The 17,104-nt window shown below is 43.1% G+C and overlaps 1 protein-coding gene across 1 annotated transcript in view; it reads right to left on the minus strand.

Annotated features, from left to right (window-relative positions):
- Pde6c (phosphodiesterase 6C) overlaps positions 1–17,104 on the minus strand; it is a 46,341-nt gene that overhangs the window by 20,217 nt on the left and 9,020 nt on the right. Inside the window, exons 5-12 of the mRNA XM_051199671.1 lie at positions 12,378–12,452; positions 11,219–11,283; positions 11,056–11,122; positions 9,296–9,343; positions 4,140–4,289; positions 3,074–3,217; positions 1,754–1,822; positions 15–161 (exon numbers count right to left, since the gene is read on the minus strand). Of these exons, the coding sequence (XP_051055628.1) occupies positions 15–161; positions 1,754–1,822; positions 3,074–3,217; positions 4,140–4,289; positions 9,296–9,343; positions 11,056–11,122; positions 11,219–11,283; positions 12,378–12,452 (765 nt within the window). The remainder of the gene's footprint in view (positions 1–14; positions 162–1,753; positions 1,823–3,073; positions 3,218–4,139; positions 4,290–9,295; positions 9,344–11,055; positions 11,123–11,218; positions 11,284–12,377; positions 12,453–17,104) is intronic.

Consider the following 17,104-nt stretch of genomic DNA (forward strand, 5'->3'; position numbering starts at 1 on the left):
AAATGCCACCTGACCTCGACCGGCACTTTGAATTTCTCCACCGCATTTATTTCAAAAAACAGCCGCAGCCCGCACTTAACCAACTCGTGCTCTGTAACGGGGAAGTCGCTGAAACAGAACTCATACAGGCCTGCAGCTCTCGGGTCCGGCAAGTCCTCCTTCTGTTGAGAGGACAGATCGGTTCAGATTACATTCAGCCCATGGCCCTTTTATGCCACGCTCCCAATATGGATGGTAAAGGGTTAATAGAAAGGGCTGAGCAGATGGTGCAGCAGCTCAAGATGTTTGCCACCAGGCCTGATGACCCGAGTCCAGGCCCCAGAACCCACGTGGTAAGGAGAGAACTGACTACAGGAGTTAGCTTCTGACCTCCACGGGTGCACTGTAGAGCATGATCCAACCCCCACTCCACACTAATCTATCAATGAATTAGAGTTATCAATGAATTATCATCAGATTAAAAAAAGTCCTGAACCACACAGCCAAGTCCTCCTCTTGGTGCTTGGCTCCCATAGTGTCATGGCTCCTTCCTCCCTCCCTCCCTCCCTTCCTCCCTCCCTTCCTTCTTCCGTCCTCCCTCCCTCTCTCCCTCCCTCCCTCTCTTAGCTTAGTTACACAATGACCAGTGCCTGATAGCCAGTAAAATCTCAACTTAAAGCCATATTTAAAAGGTTTCTGAGTGGATTTGATGTCAATCCAATCCCAAGGCTCTCTTCTTTCTGTCGTGGAAAGTTTTTATTTTAAACTCACCACAAAGAACTTAGGAATATGTGGGGGAGGGGAAGGGAAATGGACAACATAGTCATGATTGTGACTTGGGAGATTTAAAAAAAAAAATGGATCTTTGCAATAAGGAATGTAGTTCAGCGAGGTGCTTATAAAATGCAGACCCATGAAGGACAAGTGCTCAGGATAATTGCCGGACAGGGCACTGTGCACTCAGTGCTGTGGGATAAACGGGTGCCTGGAGACAGGTTCCCACTAATCAAATGAGGGGGAATTCTGAAGGGGCTAAGCTGCCAAAAGGAGGAAGGGAAGGAACAGAGCAGGGGATGGAGGGAGGAGGAGCTAGGACTTGCCATGGCGGAAGACAAGGCAGAGGAGGGCACACAGGTCTCTGGGGATCAGCAGGGAACAGGGCATGAGGGGGCAGCCCAGGCACTGAAACCATAGTTTTGCTAGAAGCAGGCATTTTCCATTTGGTGTTGAAATGTGTATGAACTGATCTCAGGGGAAACTTCCAACTCCTGGAAGGAAGTGACCTGCTTTTCTGTATCTTTGTGTCTGGTCAGCACAGTGCTGAGGGTACGTACCCTCAGCCCACGGGTCTGAACTGAGTTCCCCTGCAGGTCTGGTGTAGCCCACACAGCTGCTGCCCACTCCTCCTGCTTGGTGCTTTCCCACCATGGCCATTGCCCTGAGAAAGGCTGAGGTCTGTCTCCCTGATGCCCTCTGGGATGGCTATGCTACAACCCGAAGCTACGAAGATAAACCTAGCCACGGCTCCCAAGGGGGGGCATCTTGCAGTTATCTAGTTTAGCTCCAATTGTAAATGATCTTTGTGGGCTGAACTATGTTGAACAATGATGGGGAAAAGCAGAAAGCCAAAAGATCAACCGTTAGAAGAAATCTTTCTTCCCAGTCTTGGGAAATGTCAAGGAAGAGGAAACTCAACATTTACTTGAAAAAATGAGAATGGGTACCCAAATAGATTCTACTAAAAGAATATGGGACCAGCGGGGAAACACTTTACCAATAGGGCCAGGAGCTGTCCCTCTTCACCCTCTTCAGTTACATCTACGTGTAACTTCTCCTTAAATTTCTAAAATGGAAAAGCAATAGAGGCGTGCAGTTTCTACAAAGGTTTCCGTCCGATCCCTCCACTATTAAAACCAGTCAAGATATAGTTAAAATAGGCTACACACCTGCCACACACGAAGACACTCTGTGTGGGAAGAGCCATACCCGCAAGTGATTAGGAAGACTAGACTGGAGAAATAACCTAACATGATTTGAGTTCTCTCCCTTCCCAAAATGTAGCAGTAGCCATCTTAAAGCCAAGCTATGGGTTACAGGCAGGCCCGAAAGGGAAGAAGGAAACAGAGTGACTTACCTCTCTCTCTCTCTCTCTCTCTCTCTCTCTCTCTCTCTCTCTCTCTCTCTCTCTCTCTCATTGCCCAATAGCAGTTGTACATGATTCATGCACGTATTCTCATCTTTATCAACACTTCACTCAGATACCTTTTAACTCTTAATGGCAAAACAAAACCAACACCTCACACCACACTACACCTATATACGCCCTCAAAAAAACAAACAAAACAAAACAAAAACTGGGAAAAAGCAAGCAAGGAATAAAGGTCAGACACCTTTAACCCCAGCACTCAGGAGGCAGAGGCATGTGCATCTCTGTGAGTTCAAGGCCAGTCTGGTCTACAGAGTGAATTCCAGTACAGCCAAAGCTACACAGAGAAACCTTATCTCCGAACAAAACAAGTTACTTTTGTAGTAATTGGAATACTATCTGCAAAAATCCACTGGCTCCCTCAACAGAAGATAGTGGACTTGATCATGTGATTTCATGTGACTGTAGGAGACCGCCACATGAGCAAAGTCACCAGGTTGCTGCTGGTCCACAAAAGTTGAGAGGTCATGGAACAAACCAGACTCACAGCTTGGTCACTAAGGTCAGTCAGAGCCTGCAGCTATGTAAATAGAACATAGCTGCTTACTAGTGCTTAGGGAGCTGATACAATGGTTGTTACGCAGCATTTAAGGATAATGACTGACTGATGCATTGCTCTTCTTCAAATATTGTTTCCCTCACTAATACACATGAGTCTAGATGTCACTGCTTCTGCTCCTACACCCCCCATTTGTCACAAAGTGCTATTGGGACACTGCAGTTCCGATTTCCAGGAAGACCAGCTCACTGGTGAGCAGCTCCTCCCCCACCTCTGGGAGTCCCCTCTCCTTATCCTCTGCCTCTTTTCTTTAGTCTGACTTCCCAGTGATTTCCAGAAGCTGAGGTTAAATGCCACCCACTGTCCACAGGACTGCGCTCCCCACTTACCAAAATCGAGCCGATTTCATCGGCGGTGGCTTTTGTGCGGCTCATCACCATTTCCTGAGCAAGGTCCTTTCTGCTTTCCAGTTTGCTCAGTCTCTCATAGGTGTCAGTGTTTAAAAGAGACCATCCAAGGAACTGGGTTAAAGTCTGGTGTAAGAAACAGTGACTCAGATCCTCTAAAGGTAACGGAAAGTCGCTTTGTGTGCAACAAGGTTCACGCTGTCCTGTGGCGATCTCTCCCTTCCACCACGCCCATCCCGGTTCTTTTTTAGAAATTACGTTTATTATGTTCGCTATTGTTGGAAGATTTCATGTGTGCACGTAATGTGTTTGGTTTTCAATTCACCTTTGCTCTCTTCTTCCCAATTCTTCGCCTAGTGCCCCATTCCCACTTCCGCCTCTTACCTTCATGTGCTCTGCACTTAAACCCACTGGGTCCACTGAGCACTGTGCGCGTGCGCAGGTGTGGGCCCACCTACTGGAGCATGAGTAGCAGCATCTCAGTGGCTCTCCCCACCCCCCCAAGGAAACTGACCCTTCTCCCGAAGCCGCCAATTTCCAATCCACCCTCAGCTAAGGGATGGGACTTCACCAGCCCTTCCCCCACCCAAGCTGCCAACCCAGCTCTTTGTACCAACATAAGGAAAAAAGAATATTATTGCCCAAACAGTAAGACTGCCTAAGCTTTGCTTTTTAAAGTGTCATGATTCGAGAATATTCTACTGTGGGAAAGGAATTATAAACAGAATAAAATATAGGACCTAAAAATTAAGCAGGAGTTTGAGGCCAAGAACGAGGGAGAGTATAACAGAAGAAGGGTGGGGAATAAAAGTATTCTTTGCTGTTTTTATAGGATTGGAAAGAATTTGAGTGAAATCAAAACTTTGTGCTTGAACATAAAACGTGGCAGTGTATAGAAATCCAGAAACAGAAATGATGCAACAACAGCATCTTCATTACAGCTGTGAGACTCGTGTCTTAGTGTTCTTTGGAATGTCATTCAGACCAAGGAGTATGCAGTCGCTGTCCATGATGTTCAGATACATCTGTTGCTCTTCCCCACATTTACCTCAGTGATGTGCTCGTCATGCTCATCAAAGGGCTTCCCGTCCTTCCTGTTGTAAAATGTAGCCACTCCCACAATGTCTTCTTTCTTGTTAACAATAGGCAGGGACAAGACATTTTTAATGACCCAGCCAGTCTCATCTACCGGTCCTTTCTATAAAAAATAAGGGAAATTAAGTTACTTTAACATATTCACTCTTCAATTATGAAACAACTATAGATTCACAAGATGTTTCCAAAGAAACATACAGAGAAATCCTTGGCCTCTTCATTCAGTTCCTACCAAGGGAAGCATCTCCTGTAACTGCAGTACAGTGCCAAAACCCAGGAAACGGACAATATACAAACCATAGACCTTACTAGGGTCTCACCAGATTTATATGTGTCTTTGTGCTTGTGTATTTGTTTATCTCTTTTGGAAAATTTCAACAACTATTAGAATCAATTGAAATATCCCATCACCACAATGCAGTCTTCCCACAACACCTACAACCACACTCAGCTTATTTTAAAGTAAATCTTGGGGTGAGTACATGGTTGGGATGAATATTTTTGGCCATCCATTCAAATGTTCCAGAACTAAAGCAACTATGTTCTGACACTGTAACCTTCTCCTTTGTTCCCCACCTCTGGGGATGGAAAGAGCTTCTTATGCTACCTCTCTGCTCCCTTTGCACTGTCTCCATCTTGCAATGTTTGTGTAGTTAATTTCATATGTTAGGATCTTTCTGTTAAAGTACTTAGTATAATTTCTATCTAATCCATCGAGATAGTCTTTCGCTCTATGGTATGTTGTGATTAGTAAAAACTGTGAGACCCTATGACACCCAAGACCCAGGCCAGTTGCTAGATTACAATGTGTCAACCACAGGTCAAGATGCTCCCATGCTCACTGGAGGGGTGCAAACAAATAGCTTCAGAAATGTTTCTCAAAATGTGACCAAGGACCACAGTGTTGTAGAATATTATGTTTAACTAGGTAAAAATGTGTAACATTTGTTTATGCTTTGAAGTGTTACTTGGATGTATAAAGATGTGTTACGTTTGCTTATGCTGCATTTGTTTGAGTATGTAAAGATGTGTTGCATTTGTTTCGCCCTGCCCACCTGATTAGTAAAGAACTGAATTCTAATAGCTAGGCAGAGTAAGGATAGATGGGACTGTTGGGAAGAGATAACATACAGGACAAGAAATCTCATCTTGAGAGGAATGAGAGAAGAGAATGAGGAGAAAGAGGGGAACACACCAGGGACAAGAAACCAGGCAGAAGCCAGACAGTCAGACATAGAGATAGTAGGAAAGCAAGATACATGGAAAGAAAGAAGGCAAAAAGCCCCAAGGCAAAATGTAGATGAAGAGAAACAGATTGAAATAAGAGCTAAGACAAGGATGAACATTCATAACTAATATTAAGTCTCTGTGTCATTATTTGGGAGCTGGTTGATGGCCCAAAAGAAAAAGCCTGGTACACCAGAGGCAATAGATTCTTTATAAAAAATATTTTATTTTTACATATACTTAAAAGTTTTAGTTATGTATTGTGATGGTTTCAAAGAAAATGCCCCCACAAAGGGAGTATGGAGTTGGAGTAGGTGTGGTCTTTTTGGAGGAAATGTGTCACTGTGGAGGTGGGATTTGAAGTCTGATTTGCTCAAGAAACTGCCCAGTGTCTCAGACCACTTCCTGTTGCCTGAGCAAGAACCCTCAGCTCCTTCTCTCCAGCATGATGTCTACCTGCATACCATCATGCCACGATGATAATGGACTACATCTCTGAAAATGTAAGCCACCCCATTAAATGTTTTCCTTTATAAGAGTTGTCATGGTCATGGTGTCTCTTTACAGCAATAGAAACTCTAACTAAGACACCTGTATATATGTGGGGTGGTGAGCAGGTGGGTAGACGTGTGTGTGTGTGTGTGTGTGTGTGTGTGTGTGTGTGTGTGTGTGGGTTTGTGCATGTACAAATGACCTATTTATTATTTATCACCAGTCATTGCCCTTATAGTGAAAAGCAGAGAAACTAAACCACAGTGTGTGGGCCTTAAAGGTCAAAGCTTAAGAAATAAGAATGCAGTATACAATGTTCCCAAAGTTCCATTCTTGGAACTACCTAGAACCCACATACTTCATGTATAATCTTAAACCTTGCAAAATAAGCTTTACTGGCTGCTTCAGATGTCTTAGTAATTGTCCATTAGCTATTTGTTCATCTTCATTTGTTTTACTGTTAATTAGAGTTTTTTTTTTTTTACTGCAAAGTGATATAAGAAATCTAAAATTTAGGACAAAAAAACTTTAATTAGACAATTCTATATACTCCTCCACCACTTCCTCAAACCCACCCAGAGTTGAGGGTCTCTTTAAAGGAAGGCTTCCTTAGTCTAATTTGGGGAACACTGCCAGGTAAGTAGAACGAAGAAGACTCCCTGGCCAAAGATGCCTAGGCCTAATCCAGGACCCATGAATGTGACCTTACAGATGAAATTATAGTTACCAATCGGTTAACTGAGAAAGCAGAAGTTACCCTGGATTTTACAGGAGGACAAATACAATAACTAAGAATCTTAAAAGCAGTGAAGTCAAAATCAGGGAAGGAGCATCCCTCAGAGAAGGGTCTGGTGGTCCAGCTACTGATGTGGAAGACAGAAGAGGCCATGGACCATGGAATCCCAGCAGCCTATAGGAACCAAGGGTCTGGGAGGGTCAGGACCCAGGTTCTTCCCTAGCATCTTCCCAAAGGAACACCATCCTCTGACATCTTGAGTTTAGTACAGTATGAAACATTTTATACTCTGGCCTTCAGAACAACAGGCTTATGATGTTTTTTTCCAGGGCTAAGTGATGCTTTGATGTTTGCTGTTGTTACATTGATCTCCAGGGAACACAGCTTGAGAACCACACTGCCTCTGTTGGTTTGCCCCCCAAATAGCTCATTTTCAACATTTTCCATCCAACATTTTGTAGGTGCAATTGAGAATAATGATAATCAGGACAGGGCATGAGAAGCAGAGTAAGAACGGGAAAGCTGAGTGTGGAAGGAAACTGATGCTCTGGGGATGGCAGATGCCCAATCACATATCTACTCAGGGGACTGTCACACACAGGGCCTGCTTGGGAGGGGACGTGGGGAAAGAGCTGGGAATGGTAGTTAGACAGACAGGGTCCTCCCCTGCCTATGGAGAAAGGATGGACACAAAGATGAGCAAAATCCCCTCAGCACAGCTCTGGAGCAATAGAGGGCTGCTGGATTTTCCTAGGTCAATATTGCCCAGCAGAGGATTTTAGTTGCCGCCTCGGATGGGCCTGCCACCTCAATCACTGTCTAGGAGGCAGGGCCTTGTAACAAACATGAATGCAGGGTCCAGCAGTCCTGAACCATTGGGGCTCTGACAGGCACATTCCCGTGGGCACCACACTGAAGTATGCTGGGTTTCTGGGAGATCACTGTAGACTGGGGTCTCGTCCCATTACAGGGACTCCTGAAGCCACATGGTCCCCCCAATCCTTTTCACAGCATGGCTCCAGGGCCCCTCAAACCTCAGTGGGTGCTGCTAATGCTGGATGAACTCCGTCCTCATTGATTACATAGCAGCGGCTCCAGACACAGACACTTGAAAATCCACCGTTCACCTTTCTTACAGGGGCAGTCTATGCTGGCACACAACTGCTATAGATTAGGGGCAGGCTCTGTTTGCAGGGAGGGAAGGACAAGAAGCAACAGGACCATATGGTGTTTGTGGGTTTCCACGTCAGTAAGCAAAGGGACGGGCAGGCCAGCCAGGGGAACCTCCATTTAACCTAACAGCTGTGTGCAGGTTTTCCCAAGACAGGGTTTAGTTTGCAGCTGTGTGGAATCACCCATACCCTAAGGCAGCTAGTCTTCCATTCAGGCACCAATGGGTCTCCGTATGTCTACACAGCACAGAGAAAGGAAAACATTGGCTATGCTCCCTAGGGAGGACAGTCTCTTCTCCTGACTCAGATCAGGGCTTTAGTGTTTAGGAAATGCAGATCACAGAGTGCCAGCAAGCATAGAAGACAGGCTGAAGCACTCTGATACAGAAGTTTCATCTAGTTCTCCAAAGGAAGGTCTAGCAGAGGTAATGTGCAGTTCCTTTCAGAGAATTAGATAAAACTAGCAAGAAGATGAACTCCAAAATCCTATCATTGTTATCAACTCTTTTCTGCTGCCGTAATAGAGTACCACAGGCTAGGGAATTTATAAAGAAAAAAAAAAGTGAATTTCTGTTTCTCACCGTTTGAGACACTGAGAGGGTCTAAGAGCATGGTTCCATAATCTCAGAGGGGTTGCTCACTGCATCATAGCAGGGCTGAAACCATCACAGGGCAAGAGGGCCTGGACGTGCCAGCTTACCTCTTTCTTTGCTCTCTTAGGAAGCTAGTGATGCCTTGTGCCTTCTGGCTTCACCCTCAGCGATCTGAATTTCCTCTAAATACGCCCACCAAGAAATAGTGTTACATGAATTCAGGGATTAAACTTTCAACACATGAGCTCTAAGGGGTAGCATTCAAACCACAGCGGTGACAATGGACAGAAGCGGGTTAGCCCAGACAGTAAATACAGAGGGGCTGGTTGGCCGGCTTTTCTGTGGTAAGATTTTCCCAGAAGTGGGTTTCTGAATGGTAGTTAAAAGGAGTTCAAATCCAAGACCCAGGAAGAATTTTTGCTTTCTCCTTTAGATAATAGTTACAGTACACTGTAGGAAGGGCTGTTGAGAAAGGCCCACAGAGCTAGAATTGAGCCAATGTCTCCAGCCAATCGTTCATGCACACAAGGGCTATGGAGGCCCTGTCATGTACCAAGCTGTTGTTGCCACTAGAGAACCAAGAATGGAAGGGAATGGGAGTGTGTCAGCATGCACTCATGCATACACACACACACACACACACACACACACACACACACACACACACCACCCATCTTCTCTTATTTTTCTTCTCTCAGGCCCCTTCTTCCTTAACTGAGAAATCTGTTTCACGATGGTCATTGGCCCAGCTAGAGTTTCGCAGCTTGGGCCACGTGTGTGCTTGCTGACCACACCTAATGCACGGGTAAAGCAGACTCTATGGGTAAGGAGGCAGAGAAAGCACATACCTTCCTCCAGGGATGAGGCAGGGTCTCATGGCCGCCCTTACCTGAAATGTAAAGTACTCGTCTGCAGGGGCATTCAGCATGTTGCAGATCTATGAAGCAAGAGACAGAGTCCTTCTGAAACATCATGAAGATCATGAGGTTGGAGCCCACAGTGTGTGTGTGTGTGTGTGTGGAGGTGGGGGAGAGGAGTGTGTGTGTGTGTGTGTGTGTGTGTGTGTGTGTGTGTGTGTGTGTGGAGTGAGAGTTTCCCACTCTTGGCAGCTTGATAAACACATCAACACGAACTCCCTAGGTGAGGCCACATCTAGTTGGCCTAGGTTAGGCTCAGTGAAGTCACTCCTCTTCTGCGGTCTCACTTACTGACGTTTAGTGCCATATTTGCTCCTCTCTACTCTCCCACCTCCAAGCGATGTCCTTTGACTTCCAAACAACCCCTCGGCCCAAGCAGGTGTTAGGGGGCAGATGTGGGGCTTGCTTCCTATTCTTTCACAAGGTAAGGTGTCTGAGGGGTAAGAGGAGAAGGTCAGGCTGTGTTTTAGTCACTCCCTATGAGGCACTGCTCTTACAGCCGGATTTCAGAGACTGTTGTTCGTATCCATTTTGAGTTGCTCTGAATCACCTGTACCTGGGTCTTATGCACAGACAGATCTTAACACAATATTTAACAACAAGTTCAACAACAGATTGCATTCTAAATCTGGGTGGTAACAGTTGAGCAGCCTATCCTTTTAAAGATGAGGAAATTAAAGACCAAGAAAGTTTAGGGATCTGTTCAAATTCACTGGATGAAACTCAAATTGGCATCTCCAAAGAGGGCTGGTGGGATGGGTTCTCCTGGCTAGGATTTGGGAAGAACCCTGGGGTTGTATAAGTTGCCCATTCACCTGGTGTAAACACTTCTACCGTGGAGGGTGCACGCTGCCAACATTTACCTGCTCGCAAAATTCTTGCAATTTTAGGTGAGGTCTGAAGGATTATCTCTCACCTGTCACTCAAAGCTCTGTGATCCATGGAAACTGCTGGTGTTAATGGCTTTCTAAGAATGGATGAGACAGATCTACTTTTTACACTAGCCTTACAAAGAAAATGTGGAAATCTTCCAAAGCTTTTTTTTTTAAATGTTTTGGTGCATGTTTACTTTGCGGGGGAGGGGGGCATTGGTTACTTGTTTCTTTGTGTGAGTCTGGGTTTCTCTGGGCAGCTCCGCAGTACCTGGGATTAGCAATCCTCTTGTATCAGCCTCCTCACTGCTGGGATCATAGGCACACACTCCCCACACACGCTCCATCTTGCTGTTTCCATGGCTATTGGTAACTTGAGAACTTGAGGACTCTTTGGTGCATTGCTAATTTCATGATCTAATTTGAATGTCTGGCATGATTTCATGGATCCTAGACCTCGAGAGTGTGTCTTAAAGATGCAAACCCATCAGTTCTTCTAACCTTTCTGCCATGGACATGCTGTGAGGCCTTGGAGAAAATGTTCATAGTCATTAAGACCGGAGAGCACTTGAGATGGACTTGCTTTGAATACCTTGCTTTAAATGGATGTCTGAAAATTGTGCACTTGAGGAATGGATGAATCTTTTTTAACTTAAGTTAACTAAATATTTTAATGTAATTGCAAAGCCCTGATTAACTTACATTGTCTTTCCTGGCTTCCTTCCCTTTCTCCTGTGCCAAAGAAAGCGGTCATCTCACCCCTTTCAAATGTGCTCTTGGTTCAACTCTTGTATTTACTTTGTAACAAATGAGAGTTTCACACACAGTTATTTAGCATTTAAGTTTGTCTAATGACTTACAAATCCATTTTCAGCAACATATGTTGGTAATCCACTAAGGAGTGTCCAGTGGTCTGCAGGCGGTGACCTTGGAGAAGATTAGAAAAATCATTGTCATATATAGAAAAGATCAGGTTCGAAACCCCAGCGGCAACTCCCATGGCTACTTCAGGGAAACACGCACGGAATCACGTTGATCTCTTCTTTTCCATGTAAAATGTAATCGATGATTTTATAAAAGATGATTTCCTAGGAGGGAAGAAGATTGTGGGCACAGTATTACTCCCCCCCACACACACACACAAAACAATCTTCACTGGAAAATATGTGTTTTGAAATTCTTATAAATAGCACCTGGCTTCCTAGCCACCGTTTTCTGTATAATGTAACTTAGTAAACTACTCATATATTAGTGACTGGCTGATAATCAGACAAGAGAAAGTATATTGACTGCACCCACACAGTAAGAGTGGGCTCGATGTCATGTTAAAAATCTGACGTTACCCAAATAGTTTTGGGGGGAGTCTGATAACCAAGCCACTAGCAACTCTGTCTTTGCTTTTAACAGATTTCTTCTTGTCCAGCTGCAGCTGACATTAATGACTTTACTGGGGAAAAAAATCAAATACTTTATCAACTGCAGGCATACATTGACCATGCAATGAGTACACAGCTCTTCTCTCCCAGCTCATCTCAGCAGGCACCTCCACAATGGAGGTCAATGCTGGAAGCGACTGGAGCAGATGGAGAATCTGAGGCCCCAACAAGCCATCAACTTCTGTTTCCCAGACTATGGCGGTGGAGAAGCGAATATGTTCCCTGCCTCCATGAAGCTTGCAATTGAATGTGGCTGTAAACCTTACCCAGCCCCCAGGAGAGCCCCATCCTGCACAGCTGAAAAAGGACCCAAGAACTTCTTAAAACATTGTGCTGCCAGGTGGTCGTGGCACACGCCGCCTTTAATCCCAGCACTTGGGGAGGCAGAAGCAGGCAGATCTCTGTGAGTTCAAGACCAGCCTGATCTACAAAGTGAGTTCCAGAACAGCCAGGGTTGTAACTCAGAGAAACTCTGCCTCAAAAACCAAAACAAACAACAACGTTATGCCAGCGGCTCTGATGCTCCCTGATGCAGAAAACCACATAGCTACCCTGAAGAGAACCACAGAGCCATCACCAAGCTCGGGGTTTGTGGAAAAGGAAAGCAAGAGTTTAATGAGATGTTATGGTCCACTCTGCTGTACTGGACAGAGCTTGGCAGAGCACCGGTGAAGTTTATTTCTTCCATGCACTTTAGTTCCTTGGCACTGTACTCAGACAACACTAAAGAAGATGTTCATATTTACCCTGCCATCTGGAGTCTTTGGTCCTTTATAAGGTTCAACTTCTCCAAGCTTGATTGGCCACTCATCATAAAATTCCTGGAGGCAATTATATTTAAACATTATTAAACAAACTGTCCCACCATTCACCATACCTGATCTAAAATATATGCACTCACATACTTTATGTTAATTTACCTACTTCTGGAATTTTAGACTTGAAAACCATCCTATAATGCTCAACAATATTGCCTATGAACCTGTGACTATGTACAATTTGCTTAGCTTTTATTCATCTGTAAAATGAAAATAGCACAGTTTCAGCTTTCTGTGAAGATTAAATGAACAATATATGCCAAACACTTGTTCAAAGAATTCCACGTATAGCATCTATTTTGTAGACAACCGAATTAAGGCCAGGTAGGTTAAGAAATTTAGTTAAGGTCACTCAGAGCAGCCAGCAGTGTCAATTGCCTTAACTAAGACCCATTCTCCCCCATCTTGCTAGTTGAACCCCATTTCATTTGAATATCAGGTATTAATTTGTTCAGGAAAGAAGGGTCCTATCCAGCCCATAAGAGGTCTGCATAAAGCATCCAGATTAATTTCAGGTATGGGGTCAAGGAGAGTCTGCTAAAGGGCTACCAAATAAAGATATTCCTCAGAGGAAAAGTAATGTTTCCCTTATAGCCAGAAGCATCCTAAGCAATATCTTCAGTCCCACAGTTGCTGTTAGAACCCTGCCCTTCTGCTGCCTGGTCCTATGTTGCCCACTTAGAACACTGACTTTGAAAAATAACTGTCAATCACATGAATAGTAAGAACTGGAAATGAAACCGAGTCAGTTAGATTGAAATCCCAACCTTCCAAGAGAATTAAAGATGAGAGTGGGCATCTTACCGTGAATAATATTAATTCTTTCATTCTTTCTGCTTTAGGAAAAATTTTTTCAGATACAAAATGTCTAATAGGTACTAATGTTCATTTTACACCTACAGTGTACTCAAACGCCTCATACCTCCAAGATTTGCAAAGCTGAAAAGAACAGAAGTCCCTACTTTGCTGCTGAGAAAGCCCAGAACCAGGGCCATGGACAACCTTGCTGAAATTAGGGACAGAGAACTGACAGCACCTGACTTCAAGCCCTGCATTAGAGCCATAGCAGCATAGGCAGTACGCCATCAGCAAAGGAGAGCGAGATCGGTAAGTGGAAGACAGAGAGGCAGACCCACACAATCATAATCACCTGATCTTTGGCAGAAGAGCCAAGAATATTGAGATATGCTAGTCTGTTCAACAAATTGTGTTGGAAGAGTGTTATCCAGGAAGAAAAAAAAATCTTGTTTCTTTAATAAAAAATAACTCCGAATGACTTATAAGCCTACCAACTATAAACAGAAAACCATAAGAATTCTGCAAGTTGACAAGGAAGAAAATCTAGATGAGCTTAAGTTTGGAGAGAGTTTTTAGACACAGAACAGGGCACAATATAGAAAGAAAAAAGTTATGGGCAGTATTAATTTAAAACATCTGCTGTAGAAATTTTCCTCACAAAGTTATGAAAAGACTAAGGGAAAATATTTGTAATACAGGACTAGTATCAAGAATATTCTCTAATTTGTTCAGGCTGGTATTAAATACAAGTTACTCCCCTGCCTCAGCCTCCAGAGTGCTGGAATTGTAAATACACACCAACTCATGGTTGCAAAGATCTCTTGAAATCATCAGAAAGCAGAAAAGTCAACTTAAAAAATGGGCAAGAGATGTGAATAGTCATTTCACCAGATGAGAAAGACCATGGAAAGTAAGCACATGAAAACTGTTCAGCATCTTAGTGGTTGGGGACTGCAAATCCAAACAATGACACACCACCACATGTCTTGAAATGGATGAAACCCAAATATAGAGACCACTAACACCTGGGAAGAATGTAGATATGCAAAAGAGGATGACCACTAGAGAAAAGAGAGTGACAGTCCTTTACAAAGTCTGCCTGGATGATCGAACAAATGGACTTTCTGCCATTTACTCAAGTGGTCTGAAAATATGTACACACAAAAACCCATACACGGTGCCTACAGCAGCTTTATTCATGGTTGTCCCAAATCGGAAGCAACCATAATGTCCCAGAAACAGACTGTCTTAGGATGCACTACTATTCACTAACAAAAATATACGAGCTCTAGCAAGGATGTGGAATTGACCTGAATGTCTAGCAGCAAATTAATGGATAAACAAAGTGTAGAGCATATCCCCAATGAGACACAATCCAGCCAGAAATGAAAAGAAGCAAAGCATGTGTCACTGTGACAGTGTTAGTAAACCTGGAGAGATGCGCTAAGATAAATGGGCTAGGCACTGAAAGACAAGCATATGGTTCAGTGTACATGTGGTACCTGAAAAAGTCAGACACAGAGGCAGAGGACAGAATGTAGTTACCAGAAGCTTGGGGGTGGGCCATTGTCAGGACAGGAAGGAGCTGTGCAAATACCACAGTGTTCCAGCCAGACAGTAAGTGTGCAGGATTTATGACAGAAAAATACAACCAAAGTGAATAGGGGCCATGTATTTGAAAGCTGTTAAAAAGACTAGATTTAAACGGTATCACCACTATGTAAGGCGATCAGCATGTTAACTACTCTACTGTAACCTTCATAATATATACATATATGAAAATGTTACACTGTGCCCCATAAACATGTGCAACTATCACTTTTTTAATCTTAAGCTATAAAAATTTTAAATCACAAAGTTGAGCATGGTAACACATGCCTGTAATTCTAGAACTCAGGAGGCTGAGACAGGAGCATTGTCTTGAATTTGAGGCCACCTTGGGCTAAATGTGGTGACTACTAGGTCATTTGGGGCTACGTACTGAGACTGTCCCAAGAAGCTAACAAAAAGCATGTTAGAGAAGGAGCACACGAGAGATAAACAAGAGCCAGCCTCAGAGCATGAGTTTTTTAACCCATGTCTCCACCCAGCTTTCTCTCCCTCCTCATCTATTCCATCTGTGTTTAGCACCCAAAGTCATACCCATTTATTTTCTAAAATGACTAGCACTTAAGGGGTGCTTGTGGCACAATCAACTATTATTCTGTTTTGCTAGTGTGTCTACCTACCTCTGGCTATCAACTGTTGTTACAGGGTAGGGCTGGGAATAGAGTCCGGTTCCCTGGTGTTTCACAAAGAAGAATGATGTCTCAACCTCCTATGACCTAGCCTCTTCTGGATATTGAAAACACTCCCAACTGGAGGGGAGGGGGGAAGGTGACCTAAATTCAAAACAGTTTTTTTTTTTTTTTTAAATACAGTCAACAATCTGACTCCTGATATACAAATCTCAATACAAAACACATGAAAACTGAAGACATGTCCCTTCCAAAATCCAACAAATACCACAGTAAATGCCCCACGACAGGGACTTAGATGAAATTCTAGACAAAGAATTTCCAAAGGAGTAAGGATAAATATGTTCAAAGAAATGAAAAAAGACACAGAAACAGCTGGATAAAATAAGGAAGTCAATGTAGGATCTGAAAATGAAGTGTGTTAAAGAGACAAACATACCGAAGAAAAACCAAGCTGAAACGATGCTGGAAATGAGAGTTTCACTAAGTCAAATAAAACACTCAATGAATAGCCTCACTGATAGAATGGTTCACAGGAAGGGAGAATGTCAGGACTTGAAGACAAGGTATAGGACTTTGTACATTCAGTTGAAAACAACAATAAATTTACACAAAAATACAAAGAGCATATGCAATAATTTCGGGACACTGTGAAAAAAATCAAATTTATTAATTATGGATATAGTAGACTAGCACCATGCAAAAGGCATAGAAAATGTTCTCAATACAATCAGCAGGAAATTACCTGAACCTAAAGAGAGGCCCATCTAAGTAGAAGAGGCATATAAAAATCCAAATAGGCAAGACCATCTCCCTACATCACATCACAGTTAAAACACTGACTATATAGCTCACAGAACATAGCGGCAAGAGAGAAAAATGTCACAAACAAAGGCGTGCCAATAAGCATAACAGCTGATCTCTCTAAAGAAATTTCCAAAGCCAGAAGGGCAGAGAAAGATCTATTCCAAATTCTGAAAAACAACAACCCAGCTTCTATACCCTGCAAAATTATCTATTGCAATCGATGTAGAAATAAAAGCAGGCTAAAGGAGTTTATGATTGCTAAGCCAGCTCTGCAGAGGATATTGAGCAGAACTTTTTAGACTGAAGAAAATGATAAACACACTCAGGAGCAGTAGGGAAAAATTAAAGGGGGTATAACTATGGTTAAACAAATGAGGGTTAGCAAAACAACAGATGCAACATAATCAACAAAATGACATGAATTATTGCACATCTTTAAATAATAACTCTTCAATGCCTTAGTTCCCAAATCAGAAGAGACAGACTAGCATATTAAGAAAAAAAAGAACAAAAGAAAAAAAGAAAGAAAGAAAGAAAGAAAACAAAAACCAGAATCCATTTTGTTTCTACCTCCAAGAAATACACTGGCAAAGGGATGAGAAAAGGTTTTCCAAGCAGAAGGAACCAGGGAATGGGAGTCATTATCTTGGCATTTGACAACATAGACTCCAAGCCAATTTAACTCAGAGGAGATCAAGAAGGTCACCTCACATTGATTAATGGAACAATCCATCAAAAGGTTGTTTCATTTCTGAAAGTTAATTATATAAATTATATATTATATAAAAATAAGAGAGGGCATAATTTAGATAA

Source organism: Phodopus roborovskii, unplaced genomic scaffold, assembly GCF_943737965.1.
Source record: "Phodopus roborovskii unplaced genomic scaffold, PHOROB, whole genome shotgun sequence".
Classification (NCBI taxonomy): Eukaryota; Metazoa; Chordata; class Mammalia; order Rodentia; family Cricetidae; genus Phodopus; species Phodopus roborovskii.